Source organism: Hypanus sabinus, chromosome 12 (genome assembly GCF_030144855.1).
Source record: "Hypanus sabinus isolate sHypSab1 chromosome 12, sHypSab1.hap1, whole genome shotgun sequence".
Classification (NCBI taxonomy): Eukaryota; Metazoa; Chordata; class Chondrichthyes; order Myliobatiformes; family Dasyatidae; genus Hypanus; species Hypanus sabinus.
The window spans coordinates 84,805,615-84,829,495 of record NC_082717.1 but is presented as its reverse complement, the minus strand read 5'-3'; the positions used below and the strand labels follow the sequence as shown (position 1 = coordinate 84,829,495).

The window sequence follows — 23,881 nt, the reverse complement described above, 5'->3', positions numbered from 1 at the left end:
TGAGCTTCCCTGACTAACTTATGATAATCAGCTGGCTCAGTAACCACCACCACTCACAACCTACACAAGCACTAATGAATTTCCAGTGTGTACATATATGAATATCAGTGTTTAATTAGCCTACCCAAGACAATCATGAAAGCTTGTTATGCTGCTATAGCAGTGGGAAGGCTTTGTAGAAGACCTAAGTTGCAAACAGCAGAAACTGAAGCAGTGAGAATGGGGGACCACAAGTGTAACAACTAAAGCGGAGAGTGAATTACAAAGAGATGGCTGCACGACTCCAACAAAAAGTTGCACTTCAAAGGGGTAAATGAATGAGCTAGATGCAGTAATGTCACCACAATGAGACTGCCTATTCAATTATTCTGAGAAACTTTAATACATTTAACAGTAAACAATGCACATCACAAATAATTGTATTTTTCCATACAAATATAATTTACAGTGCCTTTATAAAATATTTCCCCCCACCCCCCCAGAAGCTGTCATATTTTATTGCTTTACAACATTGATTTGGATATTATTGACACAGATCAACAGAAAAGATTATTTCAGGGCAAAGTGAAAACAAGCTTCTACAAATTTGTCTAAATTTATTACAATTATTAAACACAAAATAATTGATTGCATTCTCATCCCCTTCAAGTCAGCATTTAGTAGATGCACCTTTTGGCAGCAATTACAGCCTTGAGTCTGTGTGAATAGACCTCTATCAGCTTTGCACATCTGGACACTACAATTTTTCCCCATTCTCTTGTACAAAACTCAAGCTCTGAAAGATTGCCCGGGGATTGTGAGTGAACAGCCCTTTTCAAGTCCAACCACAAATTCTCAATTAGATTGAGCTCTGACTCGACCATCCAGGACATTAAATTTGTTGTTTTAAGCCACTCTTGTGTCGCTTTGGCTTTATGCTTGGGGTCATTGACTTGCTGGAAAACAAATCTTCTCCCAAGTCTCAGTTCACTTGTAGCCTGCATCAGGTTTACCTACAGGATTTCCCTGTATTTTGCTGCATTCATTTTACCCTCTACCTTCACAAGCCTTCCAGGGCCTGCAGCAGTGAAGCATCCCTACAGCTTGATGCAGCCAGCGCCATGCTTCATGGTAGGGATGGTTTGTTTTTGATGATGTATGATGCTTGGCTTACGCAAAACAGTGTTTATTCTGATGACCAAAAATCCAGCTGACTTCACAGTTTCCCACATGCTTTCTGGCAAACTTTAGCTGAGATTTGATGCTTTTTTTCAATAATGGCTTTCCCTTTCTTTGCCACTCTCCCATAAAACTGTGATTGGTGAAGCACCCGGGCTACAGTTATTGTATGCACAGTTTCTCTCATCTCAGCCATTGAAGCTTGTAACTTTTCCAGAATTGTTAATGGCCTTCTTCATTAGTCCTCTTGCATGGTCACTCCATTTTTGAGGATGGCTTGCTCTAGGCAGATTTACAGCTGTGCCATATTCTTTCCATTTCTTGGTGATTGACTTAACTGTATTCCAAGGGATATTCCATGACCTGGAAATTTTCTTGTATCCGCCTCCTGACTTGTGCTTTTCAATAACCTTTCGCCAGGATACTGACTCACCAGCAGTTGGACCTTCCAGATACTGGTGTATTTTGACTACAATCAATTGAAACCCCTTGACTGCACACAGGTGATCTCCATTTCACTAATTATGTGACCTCTAAAACCAATTAGCTGCACCAGTGATGATTTGGTGGGTCACAATAAAGGGTGTGAATACTTATACAATCAATTATTTGGTGTTTTATATTTGCAATTAATTTAATTACTTTGTAGAGGACTTCCGGTAAGATGGCGATTGCTTAGCTGCTCCGAACTTTTGTTCCGTTATTTTTGCTATCTTTGCACTAAATGTCTCCATTTTTTAAACCTTAATTAGGAACTTTATTTGGTTTCTTTACTTGCCTGTGAACACATCTACCTTACAATGTCTAGCAAGAGTTCTAAAACCGGGAGAAATGAAGTTCCAGTTCTGCCTTCTGAGACCCTCGCTGCGTTGGAACAACACCGCGACGATATTTTAAAGGAATTTAGAACCGCTTTCAAACAGCTGGAAGCCAAACTGGATCGGATCAACGATAGAGTGGACAAACATGCTGAACACTTTTCTTGCATCGATTCGACTTCTGAAAATTTAGAAAGTCGTGTTCGATACTTGGAGACTCTCTGTTCCAGCCTAGAAGAAAAAAATAATAAACTCCTTTCTAAAATGGTCGATCTCGAAAATCGGAGCAGACGTTGCAACCTTAGAGTTCTTGGATTGCCAGAGGCCACCGAACAGGGATCAACCGTGAAGTTTTTCGCCGAGTATCTCTGTGAGATATTCGGGAAAGATATGCTTCCGAACATGCCCGAGCTCGAAAGGGCACACCGAGTCTACGTTCCTCCCGGAATACTGGGCTCCCGCCTGCGACTGGTAATTTTATGCTTCCATCAATACCAGGTAAAACACCGTCTTGATTATGGAGGCATGTTGCAAAGGTACTTTTACTTTCCAAAATACAATCATTCGCTTTGTGGAAGATTTTGCACCCCAGACCAGTGCTTTTTGATCGTGGTTTTAAACCCTCTCTTCGCACTCCTGCCGATTTACGAATCATGCTTAATACTGGAAAATATAAGTGGTTTACGCCAGTGAAGGATGCGGAGGCATTTGTTGCAAGTCTTCCGGCTATCCAGCCATCTTCGGAACCCGATCGGACCTCCTAAAATGGTGGATAAGTACTTCCCAGACTCAGACTTTACTTGAATCACTCAGACACTATTTGTTGAAACTCTAAGGTCTGTTGACAATCTCTCCCTGGATTTGGTGTGTCTTTTTTAAATAGACATTCTGTGCTTAATGTTTCCCTATGGATGTTTAAATAGTACTTGTGTAATCTATTTTATTCTTGTATAACTTTATCTATAGAGTTCTACAATTGACTCTAACTTGTTTTGGAGGTTTGAAGTCTTTTTTGAAGGCCTCCCTGTTTGTTGGTTCACAGTTTAACTGCTGATTATTTTCTATTTTTTTATTTATTATTTTTTTTCACCTTTTCTTTTAATCTTTGATTTTTTTTCCTCTCTGTAAATGGTTGATAAGTACTCTTCTTGAATCTATAATTTTCCCCTTCCTTCCTTTTTTTTCCTCCCCTTTCTCTTACTTTATTCTTCCATAATTTTTCAGGGGTAGGTTAGTTTTGGTTTTCTTCCAATTTTCTCTGTATTAAGTTTTATATTTCTGCAGAAGATGTTCCAATTTGTAGTTATGTTTTCTAGTGCATAAACTAGTTACTATTTGCTAGAGTATTTATACGGAACTGCTGTTAATGACACTGATCTGGAAGTTATATTTGGGTTAATTTTTTTGGTAGAGCTAGCTGCTTTTTTTGGTAGCCGTCTAGTTTTGGGTTGTGTGCGTGGGGTGGGTTTTCCAGTTCCAACATCACTCACTGTATTTATTGTTTGTCTTTATTGCTCAGGACAAGTTTATGTTTTGATTTCACGAATCTATGCTTACATTTCTGCTCCCAGACTGCTATCGTATTGCTTGACTTTTTATATGCCTTTTATGCATTAGTAATTGATAATGGCTAGTGCATTTAAATTCGTGAGCTGGAATGTAAAGGGATTGAATCACCCTGTTAAAAGGAGGAAGGTATTCTCGCATGTTAAACAACTCAAAGCTGAAATTGCTTTCCTTCAAGAAACTCATATTCGTTGTTTTGATAACTCCCGGCTTCTGTCAAAGTGGGCAGGTCAGCATTTTCATTCCTCCTTTGCCACTAAAGCTAGGGGAGTCTCCATTCTTATTAACTCAAATATTCCTTTTGAACTCCATAATAAAATACCTGATACAAATAGCTGTTTTATTACTGTTTCTGGTAAACTATACAACACTAAAGTTGTACTAGCAAACCTGTATGCCCCCAACTTTGACGATGTTAATTTTTTGGAACGTTTTTTTTCCCCACTACCAGACTTAAACTCATACTCTCTTATACTGGGTGTGACTTCAACTGTTGGTTAGATCCTAATCTGGATTGATCGTCCTCTGTTACCAGATCACCTACTAAACCTGCCTTAGCTATCGAATTGTTTCTCTCTAATTTTGGTATTTCTGATATATGGCGTTTCCTTCATCCTACTGAGAGAGATTATTCTTTTTTTTCCACATGTTCACCATACCTTCACTAGAATTGACTATTTCTTACTCGATAACCAACTTATTCCATTTGCCTACTCTTGTGACTATCAGAGTATACTGATTTCTGACCATGCCCCAATTACTCTCTTGCTGAACTTTCCTGGTCTCCCTCAGAGGAATAAACACTGGTGGTTTGATTCAACTTTATTATCAGATGATGATTTTTAAAAATTTATTAAGGATCAGATAACCTTCTATTTTAACACTAATACATCACCTGAAGTGTCATCCCAGATTGTCTGGGATGCCATGAAAGCATATCTGAGGGGTCAAATAATCTCTTACACAGCAAATCTCAACAGAAGATCCTGTGCAGATCGATTAGATCTCATTAACCAGATTAAAGAATTGGATCAACTATATGTTCAAACTAAGAACCCTGAACTATACAAGAAGCGTGTTGAACTCCAAACTAAATTTAATCTTCTGTCTACTCAACCTGTTGTACGCCAACTTCTCGAAAGTAAGAGTCGCTTTTACATTCATGGGTATAAGTCTGGTAAATTTCTAGCCAATCAGCTGAGGTGTTCCAAAGCCAAACAACATATTACAAAGATCCGGAAGGAGAACGGAGACTTTACATCGGATCATTTAGAAATTAATGACGCATTAAAAAATTTTTATTCTCGGCTTTATTCCTCTGAATCTTCGAATAACAATATCTCTGCTGATCAATTTTTTAAGAATCTGAATATTCCTTCACTTTCATCTGATTCTAAAGCCAAATTTAATGAACCTATATCAGCAGAAGAAATATCTTTCGCAATTTCTGCACTGTCCTCAGGGAAATCTCCTGGACCTGATGGGTTCCCTGTAGAATTTTATAAATCATTCTCTTCACTTCTTTCTCCTCAGTTACTTTCAGTATTATCTGATTTGTTTAATTACGGCAAATTACCACCCCCTTTCAATGAGGCATTTATTATTTTTCTATTAAAAAAGGGCAAAGACCCAACAGAGTGTTCCTTGTATAGGCCGATTTCTTTGCTCAATGTTGATGTAAAGATCTTAGCTAAAGTTTTGGCTCATAGATTAGAAACCGTTATTCCCTCCATTATCTCTGATGACCAATCAGGTTTTATTAAAAACCATCTCCCTTTTTTTTTAACATTCGGCTTTTATTTAATATCTTATACTCACCTCCAACTGGGATTCCTGAATGTGTTATTTCCCTCGATGCGGAGAAAGCATTTGATCGTATAGAGTGGAAGTACCTTTTTGCAGTCTTAGAAAAATTTGACCTCGGTCAAAGTTTCATCTCTTGGATCAAATTGCTGTACCTGTGTCCTACTGCTTCTGTTTTAACTAATTTTCAGAAATCCTAGGTATTTAATCTCAAACGTGGCACCCAACAGGGACGCCCCTTAAGTCCCTTTCTCTTTGATTTGGCTATAGAACCTTTGGCGATAGCATTTCGAAATTGTCCTGAATTGACCGGGATTTGGAGAGGGGGTGTTGAGCATAAAGTTTCTCTTTATGCTGATGACTTATTACTCTTTCTCTCAAATCCGTCTACATCCTTACCTCCAATGTTTTCACTTCTTGACCAGTTTAGCCAGATCTCTGGCTATAAACTTAATTTACATAAGAGTGAACTTTTCCCAATTAATAAAGAAGCACAAGAATTAACATTTCGTGATCTCCCTTTTAAAGTAGTCCATAATCAATTTACTTATCTTGGAATTACAGTCACAAGGAAGTTTAAAGATCTCTTTCGTGAAAACTTTGCCAATCTTTCATATACTATAAAACAGAGTCTGGTACAATGGTCACCTCTATCTATGTCTTTGGTAGGTCGTATTAATGTTGTTAAAATGTATGTTCTCCCCAAATTTTTATATTTATTTCAATCTATCCCAATTTTTATTCCTAAATCTTTTTTTGATTCCTTAGACTCTATTATTTTGTCATACTTGTGGAAGAATTAATAAAATCCATCTCCAAAAATCTAAAAAAGAGGGTGGCATGGCTTTACTTAACTTTTGTTTATATTATTGGGCAGCTAATATACCTTTTGGTCTTTCTTCCATGGCCAACCCAAGTGCCCTATTTGGGTGGCAATGGAGTTGAGCTCCACTAATGAATGATCTATCTCTGCACTTCTTGGCTCTGTACTCCCTAGCAGTCTGTCCAGATCAATAGCTAATCCTCTTGTTAGGACACACTTTGCGTATATGGGCTCAGTTTAGGAAATGCTATGGTTTCCATGGTTTTTCCGTTTCCAGTCCTGTCGTACTTAATCACCTTTTTTTACCTACCACGTACGATTCAGCATTCCAGGTTTGGTATAGGAAGGGCATTAGACGTTTTTAAGATCTCTTAATTGATAATCGCTTCGCTTTTTTTCAGCAGCTCTCTGTTAAGTTCAATCTGCCCAATGCTCACTTTTTCAGATATCTCCAAATCCGACACTTTATTGCTCCTTTAATTCCTAACTTTCCTGAAATGCCTGCAAAAAATGCTATGGACTTATTTCTTTCCATTAATCCACTAGGTAAAAGTTTAATATCAATTATCCAAGATAAATTAGCAGCCTTACGATGGGCCCCTGTGGAAAAAATTAAAATGGCATGGGAGCATGATTTAAATCCCTCCTTATCTGATGAGAGCTGGGACTCGATTCTCAAATCGGTTAACTCAACCTCTCTTTGTGCTCGCCATTGCCTTTTACAGTTTAAGATTGTTCATAGAGCCCATATGTCTAAATCTAAACTATCTCGATTCTACTCTGACATTAGTCCGCTCTGTGATAAATGCAAGAGGGGCGTGGCCTCGCTCATTCATATGTACTGGTTCTGTCCTAGCTTGGAGAAATTTTGGAAAGATGTCTTCACTTCGTTATCGTATATTCTGAATCAGCACCTAGAACCAAACCCCTTAATTGCTTTGTTCGGTTTCTGGGGCGAGACAGATTTACGTCTGAGTCCGACCAAATGCCGAATATTATCCTTTGCCTCTCTCCTGGCTAGACGCCTGATCCTCCTCAGATGGAGAGATGTTGCCCCGCCCACTCATGCTCAATGGCTTAACGACATTATGGCCTGTTTGGGCCTCGAAAAAATTCATCATTCAGTTCTTAATTCGGACCTAAAGTTCTATAAGGTCTGGGGACCTTTTATCGAGTACTTTCATAACCTTCCTCTTGTCTAGGGTTTTTTTTTTCTTTTCGGTCCCTTGCTTTCAGCTCCTTTTTTTTCTCTGGTAGTAGTCATTACTATCCTCTGTTGCTAAGTGTATTCACAGTCTGGGAGTTTGATTGTCCTGATTTATATTCTCTATATTGTGTTGTGGTTGGTCTGGAGTTTTTTTTTGTGTTGTGGGGCTTGGGGAGGATACTAAGTTTACCTGTCTTCAATTTAGGTGCTTTTGTTAAAATTCTCTTTCTCTGTATCATATTGTCATTGTATGCTTAATCTTGCACTGTATTAATGTTCCTCATTGTGATTTGGGGTTTTTGTAATCTGTAAAATGCATTAAAAAACTAATAAAAAAATTTTAAAAAAGATTACTTTGTAGAGATCTGTTTTCACTTTGACATGAAAGAGTCTTTTTCTGTTGATCAGTTTCAACAAAAGCCAAATTAAATCCATTGTGATTCAATGTAAAACACTAAAATATGAAAACATTCAAGGAAGGGTGAATACTGTAAATTCCTGTGTATAAGCTGAGAACTTGGCCTTAAATTTTGGTCCAAAAGTTAGGAGGTCAGCTTATACAGAGGGTGCCAACTTTTGAAAAACAAATACACGGAAGACAGGTTGTAGTTATTGGCTGTTTTTGAGTGAAATTGGTTCCACTGTCGATGCATGAATTCTTTGGTTTGTTTAAACTCACATCTAGTGGCTGGAGCATGGACAACAAACCACCGGGGATGACTGCAATGTCCGTATTTTCTGCTTTCAATGCTGCTTTTGTCTCACCTGACAAGTGTGCTTTGAACATGTCCCAGACAAGTAGCGACTTTTCCTTCCTGACACCTTCGGGACGTCGATGCCACACCTCTTTAACCCACTTCAAGCAATCCGCTTCGTCCATCCAGCAGCACTTTTGAATGTAAACAACACCCTGCGGGAATTTTCTGAGCAATCTTTGTTTTTTGTCTCAACACAAGATCACGTCTATTCATAAATTGGGTGCACCAACTTCACGTAGCTTTGAAATTTTCGCTGACCTCATGGTGCTTTTCATCCCATTTCAACGATTGAACTTGAATCATTTCTCTGGTAACAATGTATCCAGATGATCGCTGGTGATTCACCCACTCTAAAACTTTCTCTTCCAGTTCTGGCCGCTGGCATGTTTTCCTGCAGTTTGCACATTTTGTCTTTGGCATTTCCCTCAGCCTGTCATCTGTCTTTCTCCACTCTCTCTTGTGTACACTAAACTTCTTAGCAGCTGCAAAATTATTCGTTCCTTTAGCAAAATCAACAACCTTCAGCTTGAAGCCAGCATCATATCGCATTTGTTTTAATCTTCTGTACATGGTGGTCGCAAACTCAATACTGAGTACACGTACTGAACCCACCACCCCGTGTTATGTTTTAACGAGATTGCAATGGGCGCTAAATGGTTTCATGAGGGTTACATTTCAGAGGATTCTTTTCCATTGGAAACCTAATCCAAAATTTTTCTCTCTGATTTATTTATTAAGAATTCACCTATAACACTCTACAATGTGTAGGCCTGTTTTCTTAGCAGGTACCGGTTCACAAAATTTCCAGGTTCCGGATCCGGCAAAGTAGGGTACCAGCATGTGAGATCTTGTGATCTTTTCTGGTTAAATCAAAAACCTCTACAAAAGGGGTCGGCTTATACAAAGGTAACATGAAAAAGTCACTTTTTTAACCTTGAAAATGGGGGGTTGGCTTATACTGGAATATACGGAACCTTTTGTAGGCACTGTATTTTGGTATTATACATATATGTAATCAATGTACAGTGGATTATTGGCTGCTTACACAGAATAATCTCACTTAAAAATGTGGTCACATGTTTGTCATGCATACCATGGTTACAAAAGTTCCTGATTCACATGCTCTCAGAATTTTACTACTTAGCAAGATTGAGAAACAGAACCTCAGGTTCTGACATTTTTGCAAACAGAAAGATTTTCAAAGATTCAAACTACATTTTTTAAATCAAAGTATTTATACAGTAACAACCCTGAGATCTGTTTTCCCCACAGACAGTCACGAAACAAAGAAAACCATGGAACCTGTTCAAAGACTAAACATCAACCCGCAAAAAAGTAGTTGGTAAGTTGATGCAGAAGATCCTGAGAGGCAGGATTTATGAACATTCGGATAGGTATAATATGATTAAGAATAGTCAGCATGGCTTTGTCAAGGGCAGGTAATGCCTTACGAGCCTGATTGAAATTTTTGAGGATGTGACTAAACACATTAATGATGGTAGAGCAGTAGATATAGTGTATATGGATTTCAGCAAAGCATTTGATAAGGTACCCCATGCAAGGCTTATTGAGAAAGTAAGGAAGCATGGGATCCAAGGGGACATTGCTTTATGGATCCAGAACTGGCTTGCCCACAGAAGGCAAAGAGTGGTTGTAGACAGGTCATATTCTGCATGGAGGTCAGTGACCAGTGCTGCGCCTCAAGGATCTGTTCTGGGAGCCTTACTCTTCATGATTTTTATAAATGACCTGGATAAGGAAGAGGAGGGCTGGGTTAGTATGTTTGTTGATGACACAAAGGTTGGGGGTGTTGTGGATTGTGTAGAGGGCTGCCAAAGGTTGTAGCGGGACATTGATAGGATGCAAAACTGGGCTGAGAAGTGGCAGATGGAGTTCAACCCAGATAAGTGTCAGGTGGTTCATTCTGGTATGCCAAATATGATGGCAGAATATAGGATTAACGGTAAGACTCTTGACAATGTAGAAGCTCAGAAGGATCTTGGGGTCCGAGTCCATAGGACGCTCAAAGCAGCTGCGCAGGTTGACTCTGTGGTTAAGAAGGTATACGATGTATTGGCCTTCATTAATCGTGGAATTGAATTTATGAGCTGAGAGGTAATGTTGCAGCTATATAGGACCCTGGTCAGACCCCACTTGGAATACTGTGCTCAGTTCTGGTTGCCTCAATACAGGAAGGATATGGAAAGCATAGAAAGGGTGCAGAGGAGATTTACAAGGGTGTTGCCTGGATTGGGGAGCGTGCCTTATGAAAACAGGTTGAGTGAACTCAGCCTTTTCTCCTTGGAGCGACAGAGGATGAGAGGTGACCTGATAGAGGTGTATAAGATGATGAGAGGCGTTGATCGTGTGGCTAGTCAGAGGCTTTTATCCCCAGGGCTGAAATGGCTGCCACAAGATGGCACAGGTTTAAGGTGCTTGGGAGTGGGTACAGAGGAGATGTAAGGGGTAAGTTTTTTTTACTCAGAGAGTGGTGAGTGCATGGAATGGGCTGCCAGCAATGGTGGTGGAGGCGGATACGATGGGGTCTTTTAAGAGACTTTTGAATAGGTACATGGAGCTTAGAAAAATAGAGGGCTATGGGTAAGCCAATAATTTCTAAGGTAGGAACATGTTCAGCACAACTTTGTGGGCCGAAGTGCCTGTATTGTGCTGTAGGTTTTCTATGTTTCGACGTTTCTAAAGCAAACAGATCATGCAAACAGCAACAAATAAATTGGGCAAAAATGCCAAATATAAAACATAAAATCCAAAGAGTCCAAGCAGCTTCAACTCAGCCGCAAAATCGTCCAAAACGACAACAAAAAAAGTAGTGACCAGAAACCAGAAATGCATGATAACATGACAACAATTGGTGACATAGCAACAATTTCCAAGTGCAAAAGCAACTAGTTAGCAAATGAAATAGTGCCAGAATAAATGATTTGTGATGTAGTACCAAAACACAAATAGCTGATACCAAAGCAGAAACCATTTTAGTCATTTTTCAGACATGCTGGCAACATACATGATTTACATGAACTTCTGTGAAGTTCTAATACATTAAAAATAAATGAACATGTCATGATTCTGCAACCTTGCACTTTCTCTGGGTTACGCTGCAATTCACAGCATCCAAGAAATCTGTGAAAATATAATGACTGCAGTCTGCTATGACCTTTTCTGGTGTATTTGGGAAGAATATAAGGCACAAAATAAGTAGGAACAAGTTTTGTGAAAGATAATTTGTATTTAAAGAATGAGATTGGTCCTATTTGAGCATGTAAATATACAGTCGGCCCTCCTTATTCGTGGGGAATTGGTTCCAGGACCCCCCGCAGAAACTAAAAATCGAGGATGCTCAAGTCCCTTATTTAACCTGTCTCAATGCCGTGGTCTTTAGGACCCAGTGGAACCCCGGACTTTATTCAACCTGTCTTAGTGTGGTGGACATTAGGACCTGACGCACCTCTGAATCCGCGATGTTTCTGTTCACGAAAATAATCATGATCACGATGGAAAATAAAGTGGAAGTAATAAAGCAATCGGAAAGAGGTGAAACGCCATCGGTCATTGGAAAAGCGTTAGACTACAGTCGATCAACGATTGGAACAATTTTAATGGAGAATGTGAAAGGCCCTGCCCCGATGAAAGCTACAATTATTACTAAGCAACGCAGTGGTTTAATTGTTGAAATACGTATGTTTCTTAAGTTTTATATGCATAGAAAGGTAAAATATATACTACATATTAAAAAAAACGTTTGACTAACTTACGCTAAATAATACCGGATTTACTTGTTCCAACTTCAAATCCAACTTAAAGACAGACTCAAGAATGGAACTTGTTCATGATCCGGGGACTGCGTCTATTTTTAAATAATCTCTAGATTACTTGTAATACCTAATACAATGTAAATGCTATGTAAATAGTTGTTATACTGTATTGTTTAGGGAATAATGACAAGGAAAAAATATTCTGTACATGCTCAAACAATGAGTGCTGGAGAGAGAACTTACCCGATCCGCAGTTGGTTGAATCCACGCATGTGGAAACCGCGGATAAGGAGGGCCGACTGTACCAAGCTATGCAATAGGTGCAATTGCTGTCCATGAGACAACTACTACTCACTGCATTCCATTGTATATGAACATGGTTCTGCATAGTCAAAGTAGCTTTAGTCTATGAGTAAGTGCATCAATGGTTGATCTTTAAAATATTAAGAAAAAAAGCCCATATAATGCTATAGAATGAAATTCAAAGATCTGCCGCATAGATTTATTCCAATATTTACTCCAAAATGTAGCCACATGTAAAATAAATTGAGCTTTATTAAGACAATAGTCTGCCTACTTTTGATATTTTGAAATATCCCATTTTGTAGCACAATTCTCCTGATGAGTTTTAGGTAATCTTTTGTTCGTGAATGAACATAAACAGCTGTGCAGATTCAGAAAAATCTATAATTCCAATCCTAAAGGAATAGACCCTAACTAAGCATCCACACCAGAGAAATAGATTTCGATTCAATGCTCCATGGATTGGTTGAAAGCAGATGGTGAAATAAAAAAAAAAGTTTCAATGGTTAAAGTCTATTTTTGAGCCAAGATACTACTTGAATCCCACATGACAATGATGGCATAACAGACTTTAACCATTGAAACTATTTTTTAAAAATTTCACCAATTGTTGTCATGTTATCATGCATTTCTGGTTTCTGGTCGCTCTTTTTTTTGTTGTCATTTTGGACGATTTTGTATCGGGGTGGCCTGCAGATAATGAACACGGAGCTGAATTGAATATGTCTGCACTCTTTCGATATTATGTTTTATATTAACATATGAAACAAGTTCTGTTACTTTTTGAGAATATCCTACAAAAAGGAAAGAAATTAAAATAGCCTAAGAAACTCAGTTGAGCTATTTTAGGAATAAGACACTGCAAAATTACCCTTTTAGGCCCAAATGCAAACTACAGGAGGCTGTAATAACTTGTGTTCAAATTTGCTCACACGTGACAATTGTTTTAGACTTTCCAATTTATTAATGGAAGTTATCTCTGAATCCATTTCTATCTGCTTTCAGCATTCTAGATCACAGCAACTCGCAACGTGAACTATTTCTTCATCTCACCTCAACTGCTTTTGTCAAGGAACATAATCTGCTCCTTAGCTGACAGCCACCACTGGCTTCAGAATACACCTGAAAATAGTGGATCTCTCTCTTTCAATCAGGAACCCTGTCAGTCTGCATCTTTCTAAGGATGAACAGCTAAGTTTCTCAATTCTTTCCACATAATTTAAGCCTCATATCCCCTGAGCTATTGGAGCAACTTTTCCTAACACGGTCTTTATTTTCTTACTTTGTGACTGGACTGAACACAGTCCTACAAAGGGCTAACCAGTGCTTATAAAAGGTTATTTCTGAACCTATGCTCCATTACTATTTTAACAGCCATTTTGAACTACCTAAGTTACACAGGCAAAGTGATTGATGGACACAAATCAAAGGAATACATTACTGCAGCACATTTCCAATAACTTAAAAATAAAAGCACAGTATTTGATTCACATTAACTGTACTCTTGATACACTTCAAGATATCCTAAACATATTTCTTCCCAGACTAAATGATTTTAGCAAATCCCTTTGACCACTGGAAAATGAGTGAATAAATTAAGCAATTGATGACGTGACACGGTTTCCTGATTCTTAGTTTGTATGCAGTGTTGTCACATCAACCTGTGTTTATGTAATACTTTGAAAAAATACATTTGGAGACTATAGAGAGTCAAGAAATATAGCATTGAGGTACAACTGGTTGAGAATTCATGAGGAAACTGACAGCAGCACACTTGATTAATCCCCACCCAAATCAATCTATCTAACGTGTCCTTTAACTACACCCCCCTCCATCATTTCCACATCAACCCCACCCTCCAATCTTCTCTCCTATTGATCACCTTCCTCACCCCAAGCAAACCCCTACTCATCTCTCCCCAACACTCCAAAATCCTCCTCCACTTCCTGACTTACTACATTTGTATGTACAAGATCAGTTCCACTGCTCACAATGACATGGGCTTCATGCACTTTGGAAAATAAAAGGCTCAGGGCTTTGCCTCAAAGTGATAAAGATCTAAAAGTACTACACTGATTAGTATCTAACTGCCTTCAAGAATTTATAGGCCACTAAAGGAAACCTGCAATTGCCACAAACATATGGTGTGGTAGAGGATGGCGGAGCGATCAGAGAAATTGTTTTACGCTGCCAATGATCACCAATTAGGGTTCAATTCTCATCGCTGTCTGTAAGGAGTTTATAAGTTCTTGTGACTACATGGGTTTCCTGCAGTTGTGCTGTTTCCTTCCACATACTGAAGACATACTGTGTGGGCATGCTATGTTAGCACTCTAAGCATGGCAACATTCACGGGCTGCCCCGAGCACAATCCTTGCTGATTTGATTGGACGCAAGTAACATATTTCACTGTATGTTTCAAAGTACGTGACAAGTAAAGCTAATCTTTAATCTTTAAAATCTTTATTTAGCAAATGCAAAGAAGTATCAAGTTTGGAATTTATACAAAGGCAAAACCTAAACCCTTGGAATGCTAGTAAACAGTTCTGACTTGATCTCAGTGTATATGAGAGAAATCACTAAGTGATAGTTCTCAGAATATGTATAAAGCTTACTTGAGAATTCTACATGAAAATCAAATTCAAGAGTTTCTTCTTCCCAAGGAGATATTTAAATGTATTTAATCTATAGCTAGATGCATTACAAATGTTTTAAATAGTTAAATGTTTATGACAGTTTGTGAGTAATCTATGTTGCTCAAATTGTTAAGTTTTATAGCTTAGCATCAATTACACTGGCTAATGTTAAGATTTCAAATGGTATTTTAAGATTTACACCTGTTCATATTTATTTTTTATTTAGAGATTCACAATGGAAGCATAATAGATCATGTTCAATGGTTTCACACCATGCAGGGAATTCCCCTCTTTAAAAAAAATTACCTTAAGTGAGGCTCATAGGTTTCTAAAACTGTCACTAACAGTTCAATGATTCTCATGATATTTTCATGTACTTGTAGAGTCAAAGATGCGCATTTGTGTTTGAATTGCAGTCTGTGCAAAATGACCTATGCCCTAGAAATTATTTTCATGATGTGTGTAGGGCACAGGTCTGGATTTACAGTTGACTAAACAGCAGATTTTATGCTTTGCACTGTGCAGCTGTGCAAAACAACAGATTTCAAGACAGATGTCAGTGATAATAAACTTTATTCTGAGTTTCTTTCTATTCACTCAGTTCTATATTTAGGAAAACAAAGGAGAAGCTTCTAGGTATACTTGAGTAATTTGCATTCCAGTGTTGCGTCACAATTTCAATGGAAATCCCTGTCACAATCACTCGAGAAGCTGCTTGGATTTCAGCTGGATGTTTACAGTGACAGAGGAAGGAAAACAAAAAAATCACATTGGATGAATCCACATAACCTATATATGTGCACTAGATTCAAAAGATGTTCTATTAGAGAATAATAGGGCAATTGGTCCATATACATAAATAGGCTCTATAGCAGCACACTTCGAAGCAGACCGTAGCGGGCAACAGTTTTTTACGTTTGGATCCTGAACTAGAGAATTACTTATGAGAATAATCTTAAATTTCTCTACTCAAAGTTACAGCCAAACACATGCCAGCTTAACCTATCCACCTTTAACTCGCCTTTCTCACATACACAGGCCCCAATACTGTAAATGCATCACTCTCAGTTTCCCTATCTCTGATTTTTGAAGGTTCTAATTTAGTGCAAGTTTATGAGAATCTTGTCTACCGATATTCCAATTCATGTGGGATCCTTCGATAGAGAAAAGAACCCGACTTGAAAAAGAAACATCCAGTTGATTTTGTTTAGTCAGTCATAGAGCACAGCACAGGAACAGCCCTTCGTTCCATTTAGTCTGTGCCAAACCATTAATCTGCCCAGACCCATTGACCTACACCTGGACATAACCCTCTTATCCATAAACCTATCCAAATTTCCCTTAAAAGTTAAAATTGTCCCCACATCCATAACTTGCGCTGGCATCTCATTCCACACTTTTACCACCTTTGAGTGAATACATTTCTCCAGAAACATTTCACCTTTCACCTGTAATGCCCTGGTTAAGATTTCTACTGCTATGTTGTGATGTATTTTTATTTTAGCAGTTTTCTGCAAACGCAGTGTGTCCTGTTAGTAACCTTCATAGACTATTGTTTTGGCTTTGACTAAAGATAAGGAACATTTACTATGGAATATTCGGGAGAGCTGGGCGGAATCAGATTTCTGAGGGCAATAGTCTGGTTTGGGGTTTGCTTGGTGGGAGCTGCAGAGCGGGACACAAGAGAAGACACAACAGAATGCCATTGGAAGGTGAATCCCCATTGCAAGTGCTTTGTGCATATGAATGGCTCCAAGGGGAAAGGCCAATATCCTGAGAGAGCCAGTTCATTCGTGATGGTCTCCGAGGGAAGCTTGTGCGGTGGCAGGTGCTTTCAAACAGACCATGGCTTCATTTGTGAGTAAAGCCATACATTTTCACTACTCCAGAAATGAGCTCCAATGTTTCTGTGCACAATGGACTGGTTTAACTTTAATGGATCCTAATATTGTTCTTTTCTTTATTCTGAAACTGTAAATTTGGCAAATGTATCATTTTACAAGTTTATGCTGATATACAATCTGTTAATTTTCTAACAAATGATAACTTTACATGAAGCAGTATTTACACAATCAATGCTCCTTAATCGGAACATTCCAACTTTCCTGTTTGGTTGAACCCTAAATCATACCAACCTAGATGCATATTGTTTATGAAAAGTGGCCTCATCGCTGAATTACATGGTTGTCAGCAGAGTTATCTAATGAGCCAAGTTTGTAAGAGTCCTGGTGAAAGGGTTATTCACCCTTAACCCTTGACCTCTCGATGTAATCTCACCCTACCTCAGTGCAAAAAGCCTGTCTGCATTTAACCTAACTATACCTGTCGTAATCAGGCTCCTGAACAAAAGAGGATAAGCACACTCATTCTATTTTTGATGTTCCCACAACACTGATCTCATTTTAAGCACTCTTTATCTTGTTATTTCATGCTCTCATTATTTATTGCTATTTATTTATATTTGTATAGTTTGTTGTCTTCTATGCTCTTGCTCTTTCATTGATCCTATTTACAGTTATTGTTCTATAGACTTGCTGAGTGTGCTCACAGGAAAAGTAATCTCAGTGTTGAACATGGTGATACGTATGTATTCTGACAATAAATTTTATTTTGACTTTGACATTACCTCTATCAAATCTCCCTTCAATCTTCTATGTTTTAGGGAATAAGGTCCAAACCTATTCAACCTTTCTCTCAAATGTTTTATGTACTCTTTCAATCTTATTTACATCTTTCCTGTAAGTAGGTGACCAAAACAGTGTACAATTCTCCAAATCAGACCTCACCAATGTCCTTTACAATTTCAACATAATATCCCAACACCTGTATTCACACTTTGATTTATGAAGGTCAATGTGCCAAAAGCTTTCTTTATGACCCATATACATGTGACATCATTTTCAAGGAGTTGTAAACCTGTATTCCCAGATCCCTCTGCTCTGCCACACTCCTCAGTGCCCTACTGCTTATTGTGTAAGACCTACCCTGGTTGGTTCTACCTCGCACGCACGGTTCCACCTGCTATTTTTCAGCCCATTTTCCCAACTGGTCTAAATCCCACTGCAAGCTTTGATAGTCTTCCTTGCTAGCACTATACCTCCAGTCTTGGTATCATCCACAAATTTACTGATCCCGTTTACCAAGTTATCATCCAGATTGTTGATACAGATGACAAACAAGCAACCCAGCACCAATCCTGTGGCACACCACCAGTCACAGGCCTCCAGTCAGAGAGAGAAACACCTACCACCACTCTCTGATTTCTCCTGCAAAGCCAACCTCTAATCCAATTTACTACTTCATCTGAATGCCAAGTGACCGAACCTTCTTACCAGCCTCCCCTGTTGGACCTTGTTTAAGACCTTGCTAAGGTTCATGTAGACATCCACTGCCCTGCCTTCATAAACTTTCTTGGTAACTTCCTCAACAAACTCTAGATTGATTAGAACAACAACACATACAAAATGCTGGTGGAACACAGCAGGCCAGGCAGCATCTATAGGGAGTAGCATCTCTTACTATCTTTCCTTTCGGTTAGTCCTGACAAAGGGTCTCGGCCCGAAATGTCGACAGCGCTTCTCCCTATAGATGCTGCTTGGCCTGCTGTGTTCCACCAGCATTTTGTGTGTGTTGTTGTTTGAATTTCCAGCATCTGCAGATTTCCTCCTGTTCGCTAGATTGACTGGACATGACTTGTTACTCACAAAGCCATTCTGACTACCCCTAATCAGTCCATGTCTATCCAAATACTTGTATATCTAGTCCCTTAAAATACCTTTGAATAACTGTCCCATTCTGATGTCAGGCTCACTGGCCTAAAGTTTCCCAGTTCATTCTTAGAGCTTTTCTTAAACAACGGAACAATGTTAGCTATCCTCCAGCTCCTCACTCATGGCTAAGGTTGTTTAAAGTATCTCTGCCAGGATCCCTGCAGTTTCTGCACTAACCTCTCACAGGGTCCAAGGGAACAGCATGATAGGACTGGGGATTTATCCAACCTAATATGCCTCAAGACAGCAAACACCTCCTCCTCTGTAATCTGTATAGGACCCAAGACCTCGCTGCAGCATTGCCTCACAGCTATGATCTCTGTGTCTGTCTCCCAAGCAAATACAAATGCAAAAAAAATCTCTTTCAGCTCCACGCAAAGGTAACCACTCCAATCTTCCAGAGGAGCAATTTTGTCCCTTACTATCCTTTTGCTCTTAATATATCTTAAGAAGCCCTTAGGATTCTCCTTCACCTTGTCTGCTAGAGCAAACTTGTGTCTTCATTAACCCTCCCTGATTTCTTTCTTAAGTGTTCTCTTGCATTTCTTATACTACTCAAGAACATAATTTGTTCCTGCCTGTCTATACCTGCTATGCACCTCTTACTCTTTCTTAACCAGGCCCTCAGTATCTCTCGAAAACCAAGGTCCCATAAACCTTTTATCTTTTATTCTGACAGGCACATACAAACTTTGTACTCTAAAATGTTCAGTTTTGAAGGTCTCCTACTTACCAAGTATATCTTTGCCAGAAAATAACCTATCCCAATCCACACTTGCCAGATCCTTTCTCATACCAGCAAAATTAGCCTTTCTCCAATTTAGACCAGATTTATCCTTTTCCATAACTAACTTGAAACTAGTAGTATTATGGTCACTAGGTGCAATGTGTTCCCCTACTCAAACTTGTGTCACATGCCCTGCCTCATTCCCTAATAGCCGATTTATTATTTCACACTCTCTAGATGGGGCTTTTATGTACTGACTGAGGAAACTTTTCCTCTACAAACTTGACAAGCTCTTTCCAATCTAGTCTTTTTACAATATGGGAGTCCCAGTCATACAGTATGTGGAAAGTTAAAATCATCTGTCACGACCTTATATTTCTTGTAACTATCTGTGATCTCTCTACAGATTTTCTCCTGTAAATCCCGTGGACTGTTGAGTGGTCTCATTATCATGATTATACCTTTCTTATTCCTCACTATGAAGCCTCACACGAAGAGCACTCCAATCTGTACTAACTGAGCACTGCCGTGACATTTTCCCTGACTAGTAACGCCACCACACCTCCTTTAGACCAAAGAACATGAGCAGAATTAGGCCATTCTGCCCATCAAGTCTACTCCACCATTTCTTCATGGCTGATTTTCCTCTCAACCTCATTCTCCTGTCTTCTCTCCATAAGTTTCCATGCCCTGACTAATCAAGAACCTATCAACCTCTGACTTAAATGCACCCAGAGACCTGGCCACCTGTGGCAAGGAATTCCACAGATTCACTACCCTCTGGCTAAAGAAATTCCACCTCCTCTCTGTTCTAAATGGACAGTCCTCTATTTTGAGGCTGTGTCCTCTGTTCCTAGACTCCCCTACTAAAGGAAACATATTTGTCACATCCACTCTATCTAAGGCTCTCAGCACTCAATAGGTTTAATGAGATTCCTCCCCATTCTTTGGAATTCAAGTGAGTACAGTCCCAGAGCCTCCTCATAGGTCAATCCTTTCATTCCCAGAATCATTCTGGTGAACCTCCTCTGAACCCTTGCCGATGTTAGCACACCTTTTCTTAAATAACGGTATACACACACACTGCGACTATGTTCAGATACTAGTAAATTTTGTTTTATAGGATTACTTTTATATTTATATTTGTTGTGTTTTTTATGCTCATTTGTTTTCTTTTATGCTGCATTGGATCCAGAGTAACAATAATCTTGTTCTCCTTTACATTAGTGCACTGAAGAATGGCAATAAATAATCTTGAAACATGAAATCCTGAATCCTTGTTCTTCATATGTCAGGATCAAATCCTGTCATTTATCACTTTGATTACAAGAGCAAAAACATGGGCCATTGTCTGCATGGATCCTTGGGCTGAATATTTTACCATTTGTGCCATACATGGTTGTAATTCTCTACTAACATAATTTTGAGAAGTGATCATCCAAATAGCAATTGCCACTTTCAAATCAGCACCCTTCTTTCCTTCTCAATGTGGAACTTCGCAAGAGTACAGAGAAGTACTCCATCTGGTGGCTCAACCTAGAATATGAGCCACACTCCCATAAGTAGAGTTCCAATATAAAGTGACAACCAAAAATCAGACTAAAATAATTAATTGACTGACATTATTGTGTTTTATGGATCATGTACCAGACAAAATCTAAAACACAGTCTGTAAATGAGAAAACCTAAAGCGTTTTATTTACCTGTACATCTACGATTCTTGGCTGATTGGTCCTGGATGGTTGTTTGGTCCGAGGCCCTTTAAGTGGTCTTTTGGGTGACTGTACTTTCTGTTTCACAGCTACTTGATTCTCACGTGCTGCAGTGGAATAAACCCGGCTCCTTGTGCTTGCAAAGGGTGCATGATACAAGGATTGATGATGTACCATTCGTGTAGAAATTGTCTCTTCCCGTGTTATATGGCATGTTGCTAAACAATAGTCTAGAGATTTTCTGCCTCTGTTTTTAAATGGGCTGCATGCAGAATCTCTCTGATAGCAGCCAAGGTGCCTGATCCTGAGTTGCTGAACATATCCAAGAGGGAAGCTCCAATAGCAAGTTCTTTTAATGAAGAATTGAGATTGTTTCAACGGGTTGGCCAATCTCACAGCCATTGTAGATGGATGAGCAACCTAAAGATAGAAAAAGATTTACTTCGAGAATTTCTATTCCTCACAACAGACAGCTTTTCTTGCATACACTCCAATCACTTATCCGTACTCCAAAAGCAGTATCTTTTTCAAATTAGGAGAAAAAACATAACTGAACCAACACTTTTGTTAGTGATGTAAATCAAAAGTATTCCTCTGAATTGCTGAATACAATATAGTCACTAAGTGCATTAAGTTTCAGAGAAACACTAAAGTGTTTTACTTATATTTTCATTCTACATGTTGCCACATCAAGATATTGGATTTGAAATGTTTGCACCCATTGCAAAGTTTTATTATTTTGAATGAAATCTTATTTCTCAATGTGGACTAACTTATGACGAAAAAATGACATCTTCAAATGTTTCTATGTTCTAAATGTTGCTTGTGAAAGTCCAGAATTCTCATCTTTTTTCTCATGGCTTTCTCAAGTTTTATACTGTAAAAGAAACTGCTACTTTATTTATTTAGATATACTAGGTGCATCAGGCTCTTCAAAACCCACCGCCCTGCAACCCACTGATTTAACCCCTGGCCTAATTACAGGACAATTTATAATAACTAATTCACCTACTAATTCAACTCTCTGATCTCTACCTGGCCGAGGCACAGCAACAACTCTCTGATACCTCCTCTTATTTACCCCTTGATCATGACCCCACTAAGGAGCAACAGGCCACTGTCTCCCATTACCATCACCAACCTTATCAGCTCTGGGGATCTCCCACCCACTGCCACCAACCTCATAGTTCCCACACCCCGCACTTCCCGTTTCTACCTCCTACCCAAGATCCACAAACCTGCCTGTCCAGGTAGACCCATTGTCTCAGCTTGCTCCTGCCCCACCAAACTCATTTCTGCATACCTTGACACTGTTTTATCCCCCCTCGTTCAATCTCTTCCCACCTATGTTCATATCATTAGGGAATTTTTTTCAACGATTTTAGGTTCCCTGGCCCCCACCGCCTTATTTTCACCATGGATGTCCAGTCCCTATCTACCTCCATCCCCCACCAGAAGGTCTCAAAGCTCTTTGCTTCCTTTTGGAGTCCAGACCTAACCAATTCCCCTCTACCACCACTCTCCTCCATCTAGCAGAAATAGTTCTTACTCTCAATAATTTCTCCTTTGGCTCCTCCCATTTCCTCCAAACCAAAGGTGTAGCCATGGGCACCCACATGGGTCCCAGTTATGCCTGCCTTTTTGTTGGCTTTGTGGAACAGTCCATGTTCCAAGTCTATACCAATATCCGTCCCCCTCTTTTCCTTCGCTACATCGACAACTGCATTGGCGCTGCCTCCTGCATACATGCTGAGCTCGTTGACTTCATTAACTTTGCCTCCAACTTTCACCCTGTCCTCAAATTTACCTGGTCCATTTCCGACACCTCCCTCCCCTTTCTTGATCTTTCTGTCTCCATCTCTGGAGACGGCCTATCTACTGATATCTACTATAAGCCTACAGACTCTCACAGCTACCTGGACTATTCCTCTTCCCACCCTGTCTCTTGCAAAAAGGCTATCCCCTTCTCACAATTCCTCCATCTCCGCCGCATCTGCTCTCAGGATGAGGCTTTTAATTCCAGGACAAAGGAGATGTCTTCCTTTTTTAAACAAAGGGGCTTCCCTTCTTCCACCATCAACTCTGCTCTCAAACGCATCTCTCCCATTTCCCGCACATCTGCCCTCACCCCATCCGCCCGCCACCGCACTCGGGATAGGGTTCCCCTTGTCCTTACCTACCACCCCACCAGCCTCCAGGTCCAATGTATAATGCTCCGTAACTTCCGCCACCTCCAATGGGATCGCACTACCAAGCACATCTTTCACTCCCCCCTCTTCTGCTTTCCGCAGGGATCGGTCCCTACGTGACTCCCTTGTCCACTCGTCCCCCCCATCCCTTCCCTCCGATCTCCCTCCTGGCACTTATCCTTGTAAACGGAACAAGTGCTACACCTGCCCTTACTCTTCCTCCCTTACCACCATTCAGGGACCCAGACAGTCCTTCCAGGTGAGACGACACTTCACCTGTGAGTCAGCTGGTGTGGTATACTGCATCCGGTGCTCCTGGTGTGGCCTTTTATATATTGGTGAGACCCGACGCAGACTGGGAGACCATTTCGTTGAACACCTATGCTCTGTCCGCCAGAGAAAGCAGGATCTCCTAGTGGCCACACATTTTAATTCTACGTCCCATTCCCATTCTGATATGTCTATCCATGGCCTCCTCTACTGTCAAGATGAAGCCACACTCAGGTTGGAGGAACAACACCTTATATACCAGCTGGGTAGCCTCCAACCTGATGGCATGAACATTGATTTCTCTAACTTCCGTTAATGCCCCTTCACCCCCTCTCACCCAATCCCTGACATATTTAGTTGCTTGCCTG

At 39.7% G+C, this 23,881-nt stretch overlaps 1 protein-coding gene across 2 annotated transcripts in view; it reads right to left on the bottom strand.

Moving 5' to 3' along the window:
- rmnd1 (required for meiotic nuclear division 1 homolog) overlaps nt 1–23,881 on the bottom strand; it is a 126,079-nt gene that overhangs the window by 84,420 nt on the left and 17,778 nt on the right. For both annotated transcript variants that reach the window (XM_059986338.1, XM_059986339.1), the window contains exon 2: nt 21,046–21,474. In XM_059986338.1, the coding sequence (XP_059842321.1) occupies nt 21,046–21,456 (411 nt within the window). In that variant the 5' untranslated portion in view covers nt 21,457–21,474. The remainder of the gene's footprint in view (nt 1–21,045; nt 21,475–23,881) is intronic.